The 18,435-nt window shown below is 48.9% G+C and overlaps 2 protein-coding genes and 1 long non-coding RNA gene across 6 annotated transcripts in view; 1 reads left to right on the top strand and 2 right to left on the bottom strand.

Moving 5' to 3' along the window:
* The first annotated feature begins 374 nt into the window (after positions 1-374).
* Positions 375-7,659, top strand: zbtb25 (zinc finger and BTB domain containing 25). Of its 4 annotated transcripts, none has more exons than XM_079366421.1 (3): positions 375-557; positions 5,779-6,067; positions 6,441-7,659. In XM_079366421.1, the coding sequence occupies exons 2-3, from the start codon at positions 5,895-5,897 to the stop codon at positions 7,627-7,629; spliced, it is 1,362 nt and encodes a 453-aa protein (XP_079222547.1). In that variant the 5' UTR covers positions 375-557; positions 5,779-5,894; the 3' UTR covers positions 7,630-7,659. The 4 variants fall into 4 exon arrangements, with proteins under 4 accessions (XP_079222547.1, XP_079222548.1, XP_079222549.1 ...); XM_079366422.1 differs by having other exon boundaries at positions 375-673; XM_079366423.1 differs by lacking the exon at positions 375-557 and adding an exon at positions 5,773-5,778 and having other exon boundaries at positions 5,878-6,067.
* A 2,993-nt stretch (positions 7,660-10,652) lies between these two features.
* LOC306837366 overlaps positions 10,653-18,435 on the bottom strand; it is a 35,496-nt gene continuing 27,713 nt past the window's right edge. The window contains exons 2-4 of the long non-coding RNA XR_013780920.1: positions 10,982-11,015; positions 10,872-10,913; positions 10,653-10,777 (exon numbers count right to left, since the gene is read on the bottom strand). This is a non-coding gene — a long non-coding RNA (uncharacterized lncRNA). The remainder of the gene's footprint in view (positions 10,778-10,871; positions 10,914-10,981; positions 11,016-18,435) is intronic.
* Positions 11,400-18,435, bottom strand: part of LOC306837356 (C-1-tetrahydrofolate synthase, cytoplasmic-like) — a 16,103-nt gene continuing 9,067 nt past the window's right edge. Inside the window, exons 6-11 of the mRNA XM_079365006.1 lie at positions 17,341-17,477; positions 17,091-17,191; positions 16,778-16,914; positions 14,803-14,914; positions 11,708-11,835; positions 11,400-11,565 (exon numbers count right to left, since the gene is read on the bottom strand). Coding sequence (XP_079221132.1) covers positions 11,512-11,565; positions 11,708-11,835; positions 14,803-14,914; positions 16,778-16,914; positions 17,091-17,191; positions 17,341-17,477 — 669 coding nt within the window. The 3' untranslated portion in view covers positions 11,400-11,511. The remainder of the gene's footprint in view (positions 11,566-11,707; positions 11,836-14,802; positions 14,915-16,777; positions 16,915-17,090; positions 17,192-17,340; positions 17,478-18,435) is intronic.

Below are 18,435 nucleotides of genomic sequence, written 5' to 3'. Positions count from 1 at the left end.
ATGTTTTAAAGGAGGGGGGTCAGACAGAACCTCCACAGAGATCAAACTATTGAAGAGGTCTCACTCTGACCTGATTTAGAGGAACCACATGTTGCGTTGTCAGAGATCAAACTAATGACAGACCTCTCACTCTGATGATTGAACATGTGTCTGGTTCTGTGTTCTATGGTGACAGGTGGGCGCATCGTGTTTGATCCTCTAGAATCAGAGGGGCCTGGCGTGCAGTAAAGGCCCCGCCCCCTGAGGACTGACACACGTTAAACATCAGCAGAGGCTCCAAAAGACGGTGTAAAGTTTGTAATGACCATGATGAACGTCCCTCAGGAGACAGAAAGTGTGTCTGTCTGTCCTCCTGGAAACCGTCCAGGGTCATTAATCATATTCATATTTCATCTTCTCCATCAGCTCGGTATTGATCATGTCGATGGAGACACAATCAGATCACGTCACCAGCCCCTTTGACCTTACCTCTCGCGAGACGTGACGCCGCTTTCTGCGAGATCATCTGCAGCAACAAATCGGCTCCTCAACCTGAACACAATCTGCTTTTTTCTGCGGTAAGACACCGATTAACGCGCGTGCACGCCACCGAAACACACACACACACACACACACTAAAAGAGAGCGTGTGAGAGAAGCGGCTGGACGAGCGCACGCGCATGTTTGCACACAGGTGAATGAGGACGTGCGTGTTTGTGCATCTGAATGAGACAGAGGATGGAGGAGGCTGCAGCCTCACGATCACGGCTCTACGTGCACGCGCACAGCTCGTCTGTTATTTGGTCTGTTTCCGGTCAGAGATGTTAGTCATATGAATGGGTACGTGTGTGTGTGTCAGTGTGTGTGTGTGTGTGTGTGTGTGTGTGTGTGTGTGTGTGTGTCAGTGTGTGTGTGTGTGTGTGTGTGTGTCAGTGTGTGTGTGTGTGTGTGTGTGTGTGTGTGTCAGTGTGTGTGTGTGTGTGTGTCAGTGTGTGTGTGTGTGTGTCAGTGTGTGTGTGTGTGTCAGTGTGTGTGTGTGTGTGTCAGTGTGTGTGTGTGTGTGTGTGTGTGTCAGTGTGTGTGTCAGTGTGTGTGTGTGTGTGTCAGTGTGTGTGTGTGTGTGTGTGTGTGTGTGTGTGTGTGTCAGTGTGTGTGTGTGTGTGTGTGTGTGTGTGTGTGTCAGTGTGTGTGTGTGTGTGTCAGTGTGTGTGTGTGTGTGTGTGTGTGTGTGTCAGTGTGTGCGCACGTGTGTGTGTGTGTGTGTGCACTTCTCTTTGGGAGCTGTGTGTGTTCCTGAGTGACGGGTTCAGGTGTCCTTCAGTAAGGACGGTGCTCACCTGTTCAGAGTTCAGACTGCTGGTGGGCGGGGCCTGTAGAAGATGATGTGACGTCATTGGTGTGGACTGATGGTCTCCATGAATTAAAAACGTTCCTGGTTTCTTGTTTTTAAATGTTTATTTATCTGCCAAATAAATAATTGAGTATTTAAATGTTGATTATTGGTCCTGAAATCAGGAGCTGCGTTAACTCGTTTACGCTTCTGCGTCACGTCGACGCCGTAGCTACGCCATCTACGTGGACCCCAACATAGACCCCGACATGGACCCTACATAGACCCCTACATAGACCCCGACATGGACCCTACATAGACCCCTACATAGACCCCGACATGGACCCTACATAGACCCCTACATGGACCCTACATAGACCCCTACATGGACCCCTATATAGACCCCTACATAGACCCCGACATGGACCCTACATAGACCCCTACATAGACCCCGACATGGACCCTACATAGACCCCGACATGGACCCTACATAGACCCCTACATAGACCCCGACATGGACCCTACATAGACCCCTACATGGACCCTACATAGACCCCTACATGGACCCCTATATAGACCCCTACATGGACCCCTACATGGACCCTATATAGACCCCTACATGGACCCTACATAGACCCCTACATGGACCCCTACATGGACCCTATATAGACCCCTACATGGACACCCAAAATATAGACCCCAACATGGACCCCTACATAGACCCCGACATGGACCCTATATAGACCCTACATGGACCCCTATATAGACCCCTACATGGACCCTACATAGACCCCAACATGGACTCCTATATAGACCCCTACATAGACCCCTATGTGGACACTTACGCGGACCCTATGTGGACCCTTACGCGGACCCTACATGGACCCTACATAGACCCTTACGTGGACCCTAAATAGACCCCTACATGGACCCCTATATAGACCCCTACGTGGACCCTACATAGACCCCTACATGGACCCTACATAGACCCTTTACGTGGACCCTACATAGACCCCTACATGGACCCCTATATAGACCCCTACATGGAGCCCTACATGGACCCTACATAGACCCTTACGTGGACCCCTACATAGACCCCTACGTGGACCCCTACATGGACACCTACATAGACCCCTTCGTGGACCCCTACATAGACCCCTACGTGGACTCTACGTGGACTTCCAAAGACTGCCAAATGGCTGGAGGTCACCGAATGAATGAAGAGGTGAAGAACCACACAAAGCCACGCCCCCTAGTGGCCTACAAAGCAACGCGTTCCCTCGACGCAAAACCTGGATCAGAACCAGACTCATGTAGACCAAGCAGAAACCTGGATCAGAACCAGACTCATGTAGACCAAGCAGAAACCTGGATCAGAACCAGACTCATGTAGACCAAGCAGAAACCTGGAACAGAACCAGACTCCTGATGAACAGGCAGAAACCTGGAACAGAACCAGACTCATGTAGAACAGGCAGAAACCTGGATCAGAACCAGCGTCATGATGAACAGGCAGAAACCTGGATCAGAACCAGACTCATGTAGACCAAGCAGAAACCTGGATCAGAACCAGACTCATGTAGACCAAGCAGAAACCTGGATCAGAACCAGACTCATGTAGAACAGGCAGAAACCTGGATCAGAACCAGACTCATGATGAAAAGACAAAAACCTGGATCAGAACCAGACTCAAATAGAACAGGCAGAAACCTGGATCAGAACCAGACTCATGTAGACCAAGCAGAAACCTGGATCAGAACCAGACTCATGTAGAACCAGACAGAAACCTGGATCAGAACCAGACTCATGTAGACCAAGCAGAAATCTGGATCAGAACCAGACTCATGTAGAACCAAACAGAAACCTGGATCAGAACCAGACTCATGTAGAACCAAACAGAAACCTGGAACAGAACCAGACTCATGTAGAACCAGACAGAAATCTGGAACAGAACCAGACTCATGTAGAACAGACAGAAACCTGGAACAGAACCAGACTCATGTAGAACCAGACAGAAACCTGGAACAGAACCAGACTCCTGATGAACAGACAGAAACCTGGATCAGAACCAGAACTAAACCTCCAGGTTGTTTTTGGTGACTTACCTGTCAGGTGTTGAGGGCGGAGCCGTGTCCTACCTGTGCCGTGTCACTAGAGCTGGGTATTGATTCAGATTTCCCAAATCGATTCAATTCGATTCGATTCAGGATATTTCAGTCACAGCACCAATTTTACTTGAATAATTGTAACTCTAACTTGGTGCATTATTAAAGATGTTATTGTTGAATTAAGCACAAAGCATTAATCATGTACTTTTTATTAAACATGACCAAAACAAAAATGTAATAATTTAAATCCAATCACAGCAGGCAGTGTAAACTAGTAACTGCTAACTTTAGCCATGTTAAGATGTTTCACGTCTGCATACACGTTTGGGACTGTCACTTCACTGTTAGCGTGTTGGTATAACGTAGCGCGGCTCCAGAGTCTTTATCTGTTAGCGTGTTGGTATAACGTAGCGCGGCTCCAGAGTCTTTATCTGTTAGCGTGTTGGTATAACGTAGCGTGGCTCCAGAGTCTTTATCTGTTAGCGTGTTGGTATAACGTAGCGTGGCTCCAGAGTCTTTATCTGTTAGCGTGTTGGTATAACGTAGCGCGGCTCCAGAGTCTTTATCTGTTAGCGTGTTGGTATAACGTAGCGCGGCTCCAGAGTCTTTATCTGTTAGCGTGTTGGTATAACGTAGCGCGGCTCCAGAGTCTTTATCTGTTAGCGTGTTGGTATAACGTAGCGTGGCTCCAGAGTCTTTATCTGTTAGCGTGTTGGTATAACGTAGCGTGGCTCCAGAGTCTTTATCTGTTAGCGTGTTGGTATAACGTAGCGTGGCTCCAGAGTCTTTATCTGTTAGCGTGTTGGTATAACGTAGCGTGGCTCCAGAGTCTTTATCTGTTAGCGTGTTGGTATAACGTAGCGTGGCTCCAGAGTCTTTATCTGTTAGCGTGTTGGTATAACGTAGCGTGGCTCCAGAGTCTTTATAAGGCTGCAGAAACCATCATCTTCAACAGCGCTGTGTGGTCGTATGTCCTTACATATAAATGTTGCGACAGCCTCGGTTATTTTCTGGTCTCACAGAGAGTTTGCTGCTAACCTTCATACAAATGCTTTCTCCAGCTGCGTTTGCTTCGGGTCCGACGTCTTTGCAGACTGCGTTTCCTGGTGGTGTCTCGATAAATGATTTCGGACATTCGTTGTGTTTCCACAATATTTCACCTCCACGCTGCAGATCTTGCATATAGTTTTGCTGTTGTCCAGTTCATTGCTGCCTTCAGTGTTCCCGCCATGTTTAACAACGCTCGCGCTCCTCATCTAGTGACGAGATCTCGCGAGATCTCTGGCTGTCCACGCGAGACTACTCAGCTTTAAACTGCAGGCTGCATTACACACAGTAGAAGACTATTAAATAATCGATTTTAGGATTTTATGAATCGATATCGGGCCATTCAAAGGAAAATCGATTCGAATCGATTAATCGATTTTTTTAACCCAGCCCTACGTGTCACGGCAGGGAAGAAGCACACGGTGAACTCTGGACTTACTGCTGACCTCAGAGTCAGCCTCCAGTTGGACACTTTAATGCATATTGATAGTCACCTTACTGAGCACAGGTCACTTTAATGATAATCACTCTAATCATGTCTGGTTTCATCCTACTGTTGTGTTATGCTACATCTGTAATGGTTGACATGATCACCCTAACTAGGTCAAGTTTCACTCTATTGTCTTTGACACTTAATGCTAATCTGCTCCTCAATAGTTGGGTACTTTAATGATAATCACCCTAATCACTCCTGGTTTCACCTTATTGTTTTGGACACTTAATGCTAATCACTGCTCCTTTATGTTGCTGAGCACTTTAATGGCCCAGTCTGCATCCCTGCATTGACTGTTTAATGACTGTACTCACACCTCTGGCACTACCTCAAACACCTCTGTACATGCACATGGAACTAGTTTCTAGAAGGTCAGCACTTTGTTTCTAAGGCTCTTTAACTGTTTACAGGTCTCTTTTAACCAGCACATGTTTTTCTCTCCTTCACAGGTTATGTACATTATGCTATATAAGTTTTAAGTCTAATGCTAATGCTAACTGCACAGGTTTAACATATAATTATGTTTACTCTTAGTCACATAGGGGCTGCTAAATCTTGTTTGGGGGATTATTGTATACAGAGGGGGGGGGGGGGGGGGCAGCGGGTGTGTATTGTAACTAATGTCTTGTGTCCTGCCTGTCTGTATACTGCTACTGGATGCCTTGAATTTCCCTCGGGATCAATAAAGTATCTATCTATCTATCTATCTATCTATCTATCTATCTATCTATCTATCTATCTATCTATCTATCTATCTATCTATCTATCTATCTATCTATCTATCTATCTATCTATCTATCTATCTATGTCCTACCTGTCAGGTGTTGAGGGCGGGGCCGTGTCGTACCTGTCAGGTGTTGAGGGCGGGGCCGTGTCGTACCTGTCAGGTGTTGAGGGCGGGGCCGTGTCGTACCTGCCAGGTGTTGAGGGCGGGGCCATGGAGGTGTCGTCTCACAGCCTCTTCCTGCTGCAGCAGCTCAACATCCAGAGAGAGTTTGGCTTCCTGTGCGACTGCACCGTGGCCATCGGAAACGTTTACTTCAAAGCTCACCGCGCCGTGCTCGCCGCCTTCTCCAACTACTTCAAAATGATCTTCATCCACCAATCCAGGTGAGGAGACACACCTGACCTGCAGGGGGCGGGGCTTAATCTGCACATCTGTATGAAGAGTTCTTTACTTCCTGATGTGGATTGTTTTTAAAAAGTTGTCTCTGTGTGTGTGTGTGTGTGTGTGTGTGTGTGTGTGTGTGTGTGTGTGTCTCTGTGTGTGTGTGTGTGTGTGTGTGTGTGTGTGTGTGTGTGTGTGTGTGTCTCTGTGTGTGTGTGTGTGTGTGTGTGTGTGTGTGTGTGTGTGTGTGTGTGTGTGTGTGTGTGTGTGTGTGTGTGTGTGTGTGTGTGTGTGTCTCTGTGTGTGTGTGTGTGTGTGTTTGTGTGTGTATCTCTGTGTGTGTGTGTGTGTGTGTGTGTGTGTGTGTGTCCTCAGTGAGTGTATAAAGATCCAGCCCACTGACATCCAGCCGGACGTCTTCAGCTACCTGTTGCACATCATGTACACCGGCATGTGTCCCAAACAGCCCGTGGACCAGAGCCGGCTGCAGGAAGGGATCAAGTTCCTCCACGCCTACCAGCTGTGCCGGAAACCTGGCGAGGGCGCCACGGAGACCGCCGCAGACATGGTCCGCATGTCCAACCTCTACGGCATCCAGATCTCCTCCCAGCTGGCCAATAAGGACACTCCTGGAGTCCAGAAGTCCACCTCAGTGTCCGGCGGCGCCCTGGAGGACGGACGCTCCTCTGGCAGGGGGGGCCGGTCCCTGGCTGTTGGACTGGAGGAGGTCTCCTCAGACCACCAGGCCTCCGCTCTACGTAATGTTTGTTCTGTGGCGTCTGGAGACGACTCAGACTTCTCGACTCGCATCAAGCAGGAGCGACTGGAGGAGGAGGAGGGCGAGGAGGGCGACGGCGAGGAGGGGCAGGGCGCAGGTTCTCCGTCTCCAGCTCAGGAAGGCAGTCCCCGTCAGGGCCTGTTGTTCAAAGACCGGCCCCTGGTCCTACTGTGTCCCCGCTGTGGAGAGCGTTGCTCCTCCCCCGAGGGTTTGAGGGAGCACTTGTTTAGCCACGCCCTCGACCCAAGCCGCCTGATGGAGGGGCTGACGCAGGGCAGCGAGCTTGACGCCGGCGTGGAGGAGGGGCCTCCGGGGGCCCAGGAGCAGCTGGACGCAGGATGTCTAGAGGAGGCTCTGAGACAGAGTCAGGCGCTCGCTAACCAGCTGGCCGCAGAGCTGCGGAGGAGCAGAGGGGGCGGAGGAGGGAACAGCCCTGCCCCCTCTGTCCTCCACTCACGTAAACGAAAGATAGCGTGCGCCGTGTGCGGCCTACGCTTCTCGCACAAGAGCCAGCTGCAGGAGCACATGTACACCCACACCGGGAAACCGTCACGCTACCATCGCTACAACCGTCTGTGCAGCCAGCTCTTTCAGGCCTCCGCCCACTTCTGCGAGGGGGCTGCAGAGCCTGGAGGAGGAGTGGGCGGAGCTGGGGGCGGGGCATCAGCCGGCACCACAATGCTCTGTGAGGAACCCAACAGGGACTCTCAGGACAACGGCAGCTCCTGCTACTCCCTGGACTCTGAGATCTCCCAGGAGAGCGTGGAGGGCGTGCCTGTGGAGTGATGTCATCAGAGCAGTGATGTCATCAGAGCGGTGATGTCATCAGAGCAGTGATGTCATCAGAGCAGTGATGTCATCAGAGCGGTGATGATGTCATCAGAGTAGTGATGACATCAGAGTGGTGATGTCATCATCAGAGCAGTGATGTCATCATCAGAGCGGTGATGTCATCAGAGCAGTGATGTCATCAGAGCAGTGATGTCATCAGAGCAGTGATGTCATCGAAGCGGTGATGTCATCAGAGCGGTGATGACATCAGAGCGGTGATGTCATCAGAGCAGTGATGTCATCAGAGCAGTGATGTCATCAGAGCAGTGATGTCATCGAAGCGGTGATGTCATCAGAGCGGTGATGACATCAGAGCGGTGATGTCATCAGAGCGGTGATGACATCAGAGCGGTGATGTCATCAGAGCGGTGATGTCATCAGAGCGGTGATGACATCAGAGCGGTGATGTCATCAGAGCGGTGATGTCATCAGAGCGGTGATGACATCAGAGCGGTGATGTCATCAGAGCGGTGATGACATCAGAGCGGTGATGGCGGCTCGGACTGAGCGTACTCTTTGTTCTATGTAAAGACTTTGGGATTTGTGTTGTTCTGTTTGTGTCGATGCTGCTGTCTGATGGTCCTGTACCTGTGCAGGTGTGTGTGTGTGTGTGTGTGTGTGTGTGTGTGTGTGGTTCAGTCATGTGATCAGACTGTGGTGCTGTTGTGTTGTGAGTCCATGATGATTATTTTCTCTTCACTGATGAGCTGAATGTCGACGAGTACTTCACTGTCAATCAGAAGATCGGGACGTTTGAAGACTCGTCTTTGAGAGAGACTCTGTGTTTCTGTACAATCCTGATCTTCCACACTCACCAGCGGACAGTGAACGCCTCGTGCTGAGCGTGTGAGGTGGACCGCGAGTGAACATGTTGGACTGTTCCTTTAACGGAGCACAAAGTGTTCGGACAGGAACAGGAAGTGAGAGCAGCAGCAGTGCCTTCGTGATGCGTTCGATGGTTCTTTGTGTCGTCGGTAAATCACAGCTTCAGGACAATCTGAGACAAACGATCCGCCCACCAGCCGTTTGATGTCTGACGCTTCAGGTCGCTCTGAGCTCGACTCCAAAAACTGACCTTAAAGGATCATACCGCTGTTTTATTTATCAAGTCTGTTTTCAAAGAGCGGCTTCAGACAGACGGCGAGCTCAGAAAATAACACGAGTGCAGACGATTAAAGAGGTCGTTCACGTTTTGGTTTCACACGGTGCGAGTCAGCAGCCGCCATGTTTGGAGGAGTTAGACGTTGATTTCATGTCTCCAGCTCGACATCAACGATGTTCCTCTCCCATGTTTCAAACCGCCGCCGCCTCTTCCTCATGAAGTCCACACGGGACGCCACGTGGTTTGCATAATTAGGGGCGTGGCTAAAGTATGTCAGGTGGTGTACGGCGCCCGCTCTTTGTCTGCCACTTGGACTCGATCAGACATGTTTCACAGGACATGAGCGCTACGTAGCTTAGCTTGTCCAAACAGTCGGTGGTACTGTCCCTTTAAGGTCAAACGCTGCCCCCTCCTGGGTCAGAGAACCAGCAGCTGTAAGAACAGCGGTATGTTCCTTTAAATCTCTGTGTCGTCAGCTGATTGATGAGTGTTTGATTGACAGCTGTCATTCTGTGTCTGACTGTAAAAAAATCCAAACAGGAAGTTTTGTGTCATGTTTTGTACATAAACGTCTGTTTTTCATCGATGGAACAATAAAGTTTTTTAAAGAAAGGCTTCTTTTTTTTTTTTTTTTTGCACCAATCAGATCACAGCTGTGCGACGTAAATACATTTCTAAAGTTTGATTGACGTTCATCTTTAAACTTTGAAATGAATTCAACACTGAAAACAAGGAAACACCTTCAGATATGTGGAAACAGACTCATGAAAGTCCTGGTCCCAGGGTGGCCCCTCAGGATCCCTCTTCAGGGTCAGACCGATCCTCCTGATGAAACACTGCAGTCACAAACTCTGTCCAGCAGGAGGCATCAGAGAGCTGAGCACACAGCTGCCTGCAAGGAAGTCTGGGAAACTGAGTATCTACACTAACACCGCGGGGAGGGGGAGGGGCCGAGTTGTTAGGGGGGGGGGGGGGGAGTCTCAGGTCTAAGTTGAACCCGGGTAGCCTGCTTGGAGGTCTACATCGTCTGGTCTTGGGGTGGAGCCTCGCGGCGAGGTTGTCAGCGCCCCCTGCAGGAGAACAGTTTGACGTTTCTGCTCACTGCTTCTCCTTACACACACACACACACACACACACACACACACACACACACACACACACACACACACACACACACACACACACACACACACACACACACAGGAGCCTCATTGGTCCACACAGCTGTCAATCATGACGTCATGTTCCTCTTGTTATCATAAATCAGGTTAAAGAACACCAGTGTGATGAGAACTATAAAGACTGAATCACCTGTTAACACAGAGGAGGCGGAGCTTATGAGCTATACTGCAGCCTGTCACATACAAAAAAAACAGATCAAATTCAAAGTCAACCTTTATTGATCTGTCACAGGTTACAGAAAACAGAGTGGTTTTAGATGATTTAATGTCACGCTGCGACGAACACTGAACGAGCCGTCTGATTGGTTCAGCACAATAATCCAAACATCCGTCACACGTTAGCTCACTTCCTGTTGTCCTCGGTGGGAAACAGCTGGTTTGTGTCCATGACAACGACCTCTGAGCAAACAGAGCTGCTGCTTATCCTGGATCAGGACTGAAACTGTACCCACAGTGAACGGAGGGGGAGGGGCCGAGAAGATGAGGTCAAAGGTCAGCGTTCAGGTTTCTGAGCTGATGGTTAAAGATCCGTGTGAAACTGATGTATCTCATACTACAGTTTAAACACTCTGCTGCTGTCTCTTTAAGGCCTACCTCTCCTTCTGATTGGCCAGCTCTCTGGAAGCCTTTCTGTAGGGGCAGAACGCTGCAGGGCTGCCAGGGGAGGGCTGCTCTCCAGAGCTGGGAGAGGAGGGTCTATGTCAGAGGTGGTTTAGAAGTTCTGGGGATGGGGAAGTATGGCGTGATTTACTGAACAAGACGTTTAGCGCCCTCTACTGACTCATCCTGGGATTACTCCGACATACGCTGACCTCCTGACCTGGGATTACTCCGACATACGCTGACCTCCTGACCTGGGATTACTCCGACATACGCTGACCTCCTGACCTGGGATTACTCCGACATACGCTGACCTCCTGACCTGGGATTACTCCGACATACGCTGACCTCCTGACCTGGGATTACTCCGTCATACGCTGACCTCCTGACCTGGGATTACTCCGTCATACGCTGACCTCCTGACCTGGGATTACTCCGACATACGCTGACCTCCTGACCTGGGATTACTCCGACATACGCTGACCTCCTGACCTGGGATTACTCCGTCATACGCTGACCTCCTGACCTGGGATTACTCCGACATACGCTGACCTCCTGACCTGGGATTACTCCGACATACGCTGACCTCCTGACCTGAACCTTTGGAACAGCAAGTGTGATTTTAAGAATCAGAGGAAGACTTTAAGAATGTTTTCAGACAATAGAAGAAAAAAAATGTGATGAGTTTAACGTCAGATGTTCGGACCGGGAGGAGACAGCAACGCCTCCTGCAGGGGGTCGCCTCCGAGCGCCTCCTGCAGAGGGTCGCCTCCGAGCGCCTCCTGCAGAGGGTCGCCTCCGAGCGCCTCCTGCAGAGGGTCGCCTCAGAGCGCCTCCTGCAGAGGGTCGCCTCCGAGCGCCTCCTGCAGAGGGTCGCCTCCGAGCGCCACCCGCAGAGGGTCGCCTCCGAGCGCCTCCTGCAGAGGGTCGCCTCCGAGCGCCTCCTGCAGAGGGTCACCTCCTCAGCTCATTCTTCAGGAGGAAACGCTGAGCGCTCTGCACCGTGTTCTGAAACAAACAAACCAAAGTGACCTGGAGAACCATCAGCCAGGACTCTAACCCCACCCTAGGAATACCACAGCAGTTGGTTGTCATGGTTACAGGCTTCAATCTTTTGATATCCATAACAAACAAAAATAAATAACCTCACCTCCATGAGCATGGCCACCGTCATTGGCCCCACCCCTCCTGGAACGGGTGTGATGAATCCTGCTCTCTGATAGGCTGAGGGGTAGTGGACGTCTCCCACCACCCGTTTCCCGCTTGCCTTCGTCTCATCTGACCGAGAGGAGGATGCAGAGGTCAGAGGTCACACAGACTGAGGACTGTGCAGCTGGGTGTATTTAAACGATCTATTGTTCAGTCGTTACGGGGTTAATCGTCTCTTCTCTGTAAAAACACTCACAGACAGGGGGCGCTAATGTCCTCAGGTGTAATGTCATCAGGTGTAATGTCACCAGGTGTAATGTCATCAGGTGTAATGTCACCAGGTGTAATGTCCTCAGGTGTAATGTCACCAGGTGTCATGTCCTCAGGTGTCATGTCCTCAGGTGTAATGTCCTCAGGTGTAATGCCATCAGGTGTAATGTCCTCAGGTGTAATGTCCTCAGGTGTAATGTCACCAGGTGTCATGTCCTCAGGTGTAATGTCACCAGGTGTAATGTCCTCAGGTGTAATGTCCTCAGGTGTAATGTCACCAGGTGTAATGTCCTCAGGTGTAATGTCCTCAGGTGTAATGTCCTCAGGTGTAATGTCATCAGGTGTAATGTCCTCAGGTGTAATGTCACCAGGTATAATGTCACCAGGTGTAATGTCCTCAGGTGTAATGTCACCAGGTGTAATGTCATCAGGTGTAATGTCACCAGGTGTAATGTCCTCAGGTGTAATGTCACCAGGTGTAATGTCACCAGGTGTAATGTCCTCAGGTGTAATGTCACCAGGTGTAATGTCATCAGGTGTAATGTCCTCAGGTGTAATGTCACCAGGTATAATGTCACCAGGTGTAATGTCCTCAGGTGTAATGTCCTCAGGTGTAATGTCATCAGGTGTAATGTCACCAGGTGTAATGTCCTCAGGTGTAATGTCATCAGGTGTAATGTCACCAGGTGTAATGTCACCAGGTGTAATGTCCTCAGGTGTAATGTCCTCAGGTGTAATGTCACCAGGTGTAATGTCATCAGGTGTAATGTCCTCAGGTGTAATGTCACCAGGTATAATGTCACCAGGTGTAATGTCCTCAGGTGTAATGTCACCAGGTGTAATGCCATCAGGTGTAATGTCACCAGGTGTAATGCCATCAGGTGTAATGTCCTCAGGTGTAATGTCATCAGGTGTAATGTCCTCAGGTGTCATGTCCTCAGGTGTAATGTCCTCAGGTGTAATGTCACCAGGTGTAATGTCACCAGGTGTAATGTCCTCAGGTGTAATGTCACCAGGTGTAATGTCACCAGGTGTAATGTCCTCAGGTGTAATGTCACCAGGTGTAATGTCCTCAGGTGTAATGTCACCAGGTATAATGTCACCAGGTGTAATGTCCTCAGGTGTAATGTCATCAGGTGTAATGTCACCAGGTGTAATGTCACCAGGTGTAATGTCCTCAGGTGTAATGTCATCAGGTGTAATGTCACCAGGTGTCATGTCCTCAGGTGTAATGTCCTCAGGTGTAATGTCATCAGGTGTAATGTCATCAGGTGTAATGTCCTCAGGTGTAATGTCACCAGGTGTAATGTCCTCAGGTGTAATGTCCTCAGGTGTAATGTCACCAGGTGTAATGCCATCAGGTGTAATGTCCTCAGGTGTAATGTCCTCAGGTGTAATGTCATCAGGTGTAATGCCATCAGGTGTAATGTCCTCAGGTGTAATGTCCTCAGGTGTAATGTCACCAGGTGTAATGTCCTCAGGTGTAATGTCCTCAGGTGTAATGTCACCAGGTGTAATGTCACCAGGTGTAGTGTCACCAGGTGTAGTGTCACCAGGTGTAATGTCACCAGGTGTAATGTCACCAGGTGTAATGTCACCAGGTGTAATGTCCTCAGGTGTAATGTCACCAGGTATAATGTCATCAGGTGTAGTGTCATTAGGTGTAATGTCACCAGGTGTAATGTCACCAGGTGTAATGTCATCAGGTGTAATGTCATTAGGTGTAATGTCACCAGGTGTAGTGTCACCAGGTGTAATGTCATTAGGTGTAATGTCACCAGGTGTAATGTCATCAGGTGTAATGTCACCAGGTGTAATGTCATCAGGTGTAATGTCACCAGGTGTAATGTCACCAGGTGTAGTGTCACCAGGTGTAATGTCACCAGGTGTAATGTCATCAGGTGTAGTGTCATTAGGTGTAATGTCACCAGGTGTAATGTCACCAGGTGTAATGTCACCAGGTGTAATGTCATCAGGTGTAGTGTCATTAGGTGTAATGTCATTAGGTGTAATGTCATTAGGTGTAATGTCACCAGGTGTAATGTCATCAGGTGTAATGTCACCAGGTGTAATGTCATCAGGTGTAATGTCATTAGGTGTAATGTCACCAGGTGTAGTGTCACCAGGTGTAATGTCATTAGGTGTAATGTCACCAGGTGTAATGTCATCAGGTGTAATGTCACCAGGTGTAATGTCATCAGGTGTAATGTCATTAGGTGTAATGTCACCAGGTGTAATGTCACCAGGTGTAATGTCATCAGGTGTAATGTCATTAGGTGTAATGTCACCAGGTGTAATGTCATTAGGTGTAATGTCACCAGGTGTAATGTCATCAGGTGTAATGTCATTAGGTGTAATGTCACCAGGTGTAATGTCACCAGGTGTAATGTTATCAGGTGTAATGTCATCAGGTGTAATGTCACCAGGTGTAATGTCACCAGGTGTAGTGTCACCAGGTGTAATGTCATCAGGTGTAATGTCATCAGGTGTAATGTCATTAGGTGTAATGTCACCAGGTGTAATGTCATCAGGTGTAATGTCATCAGGTGTAATGTCCTCAGGTGTAATGTCACCAGGTGTAATGTCATCAGGTGTAATGTCACCAGGTGTAATGTCATCAGGTGTAATGTCCTCAGGTGTAATGTCACCAGGTGTAATGTCATCAGGTGTAATGTCACCAGGTGTAATGTCATCAGGTGTAATGTCCTCAGGTGTAATGTCACCAGGTGTAATGTCATCAGGTGTAATGTCACCAGGTGTAATGTCACCAGGTGTAATGTCACCAGGTGTGTCCAGGTGGCAGCAGAGACCTGATCAGCTGAGTACCTGCTATGTAGTTGATTCCACAGTCGATGACCACAGCGCCCTCCTTCACCCACTCTCCTCTCACCATCTCTGCTTGGCCCGCCCCCACTACCAAGATATCAGCCCGGCCCACCTGCTCACAGGAAACGCATCATCAGACACAGGACACGCATCATCAGACACAGGAAACACATCACCAGACACAGGAAACACATCACCAGACACAGGAAACGCATCATCAGACACAGGAAACACATCACCAGACACAGGAAACTCATCATCAGACACAGGAAACACATCACCAGACACAGGAAACACATCACCAGACACAGGAAACGCATCATCAGACACAGGAAACACATCACCAGACACAGGAAACACATCACCAGACACAGGAAACACATCATCAGACACAGGAAACACATCACCAGACACAGGAAACACATCACCAGACACAGGAAACACATCATCAGACACAGGAAACACATCACCAGACACAGGAAACACATCATCAGACACAGGAAACGCATCATCAGACACAGGAAACACATCATCAGACACAGGAAACGCATCATCAGACACAGGAAACACATCACCAGACACAGGAAACACATCACCAGACACAGGAAACGCATCACCAGACACAGGAAACAGGAAACACAACACCAGACACAGGACACGCATCATCAGACACAGGAAACACATCACCAGACACAGGAAACGCATCACCAGACACAGGAAACGCATCACCAGACACAGGAAACACATCATCAGACACAGGAAACGCATCATCAGACAAAGGAAACACATCATCAGACACAGGAAACGCATCATCAGACACAGGAAACACATCACCAGACACAGGAAACACATCACCAGACACAGGAAACGCATCACCAGACACAGGAAACAGGAAACACAACACCAGACACAGGACACGCATCATCAGACACAGGAAACACATCACCAGACACAGGAAACACATCACCAGACACAGGAAACGCATCACCAGACACAGGAAACAGGAAACACATCACCAGACACAGGAAACGCATCACCAGACACAGGAAACGCATCACCAGACACAGGAAACACATCATCAGACACAGGAAACGCATCACCAGACACAGGAAACACATCATCAGACACAGGAAACACATCATCAGACACAGGAAACACATCATCAGACACAGGAAACACATGACCAGACACAGGAAACACATCATCAGACAAAGGAAACACAACACCAGACACAGGAAACGCATCACCAGACACAGGAAACACATCATCAGACACAGGAAACACATCATCAGACAAAGGAAACACATCATCAGACACAGGAAACACAACACCAGACACAGGAAACACATCATCAGACACAGGAAACACAACACCAGACACAGGAAACACATCACCAGACACAGGAAACACATCACCAGACACAGGAAACACATCATCAGACACAGGAAACACATCATCAGACACAGGAAATACATGACCAGACACAGGAAACACATGACCAGACACAGGAAACACATGACCAGACACAGGAAACACATGACCAGACACAGGAAACACAACACCAGACACAGGAAACACATCATCAGACACAGGAAACACATCATCAGACACAGGAAACACATCATCAGACACAGGAAACACATCATCAGACACAGGAAACACATCATCAGACACAGGAAACACATCATCAGACACAGGAAACACATCATCAGACACAGGAAACACATCATCAGACACAGGAAACACATGACCAGACACAGGAAACACATCACCAGACACAGGAAACACATCATCAGACACAGGAAACACATCATCAGACACAGGAAACACATCATCAGACACAGGAAACACATCATCAGACACAGGAAACACATCATCAGACACAGGAAACACATCATCAGACACAGGAAACACATCACCAGACACAGGAAATCATGATCAATCCTATGGCTAAGGCAACAGTGGAGTGATTCACCTGTTCAGGTAGATCTGCAGTCTTTGAGTGACAGGTGGTCACCGTCGCGTGGTTCCACAGAAGCAGGTCGTGCATTGGTGCACCAACGATCTTACTGCGACCAATCACAACGGCATGTTTCCCAGCCACAGACACACCTGCAGGTATTTTCTCTCTTTATTCAGTCAAGTGTATTCTGCTGGCAGTAGTACTCTGTGTCTGTGTGTGTGTGTGTGTGTGTGTGTGTGTGTGTGTGTGTGTGTGTGTGTGTGTGTGTGTGTGTGTGTGTGTGTGTGTGTGTGTGTGTGTGTGTGTGTGTGTGTGTGTGTGTAACCTGTCTGTTTAATGAGCTCCATGCAGCCGTTGGGGGTGCAGGGGATGAAGCAGTTGTTTAGATCACCTCGAGACAGTTTACCTGCATTCAAACAGCTCAGACTACAAACACACACACACACACACACACACACACACACACACACACACACACACACACACACACACACACACACACACACACACACAGACACAGTATCAGAGGAAGAAGAAGACACACCCCCTGTGCATCCCTGCCTGTGACCACTCACCCGTCCACATCCTTTTCTGGAGAGACAGCGTTGCTGACAAGTTCGGAGTCGATGGCGTTCACAGAGTCCAGAGGCAGCTGGACGATCAGACCGTGGACGGACAGATCCTCGTTCACTGCCAGGATGCTACGCAGGACCTGAACCAGCACAGGAAGTTAGATCTACACCTGTCACACCTGTATCCATATAACACCTGTCACACCTGTATCCATATAACACCTGTCACACCTGTATCCACATAACACCTGTCACACCTGTATCCATATAACACCTGTCACACCTGTCACACCTGTATCCATATAACACCTGTCACACCTGTATCCATATAACACCTGTCACACCTGTCACACCTGTATCCATATAACACCTGTCACACCTGTATCCATATAACACCTGTCACACCTGTCACACCTGTATCCATATAACACCTGTCACACCTGTATCCATATAACACCTGTCACACCTGTCACACCTGTATCCATATAACACCTGTCACACCTGTATCCATATAACACCTGTCACACCTGTCACACCTGTATCCATATAACACCTGTCACACCTGTATCAATATAACACCTGTCACACCTGTCACACCTGTATCCATATAACACCTGTCACACCTGTACCCACATAACACCTGTCACACCTGTCACACCTGTATCTATATAACACCTGTCACACCTGTATCCATATAACACCTGTCACACCTGTCACACCTGTATCTATATAACACCTGTCACACCTGTATCCATATAACACCTGTCACACCTGTATCCATATAACACCTGTCACACCTGTATCTATATAACACCTGTCACACCTGTATCCATAGAACACCTGTCACACCTGTATCAATATAACACCTGTCACACCTGTATCCATAGAACACCTGTCACACCTGTATCCATAGAACACCTGTCACACCTGTATCCATAGAACACCTGTCACACCTGTATCCATATAACACCTGTCACACCTGTATCCACATAACACCTGTCACACCTGTATCCATATAACACCTGTCGCACCTGTCACACCTGTATCCATAGAACACCTGTCACACCTGTCACACCTGTATCCATAGAACACCTGTCA

Source organism: Symphodus melops (assembly GCF_947650265.1).
Source record: "Symphodus melops genome assembly, chromosome: 1".
Lineage (NCBI taxonomy): Eukaryota > Metazoa > Chordata > Actinopteri > Labriformes > Labridae > Symphodus > Symphodus melops.
Note: the sequence above shows the minus strand (reverse complement) of the source record. Positions and strands in the feature narration are given on the sequence as shown.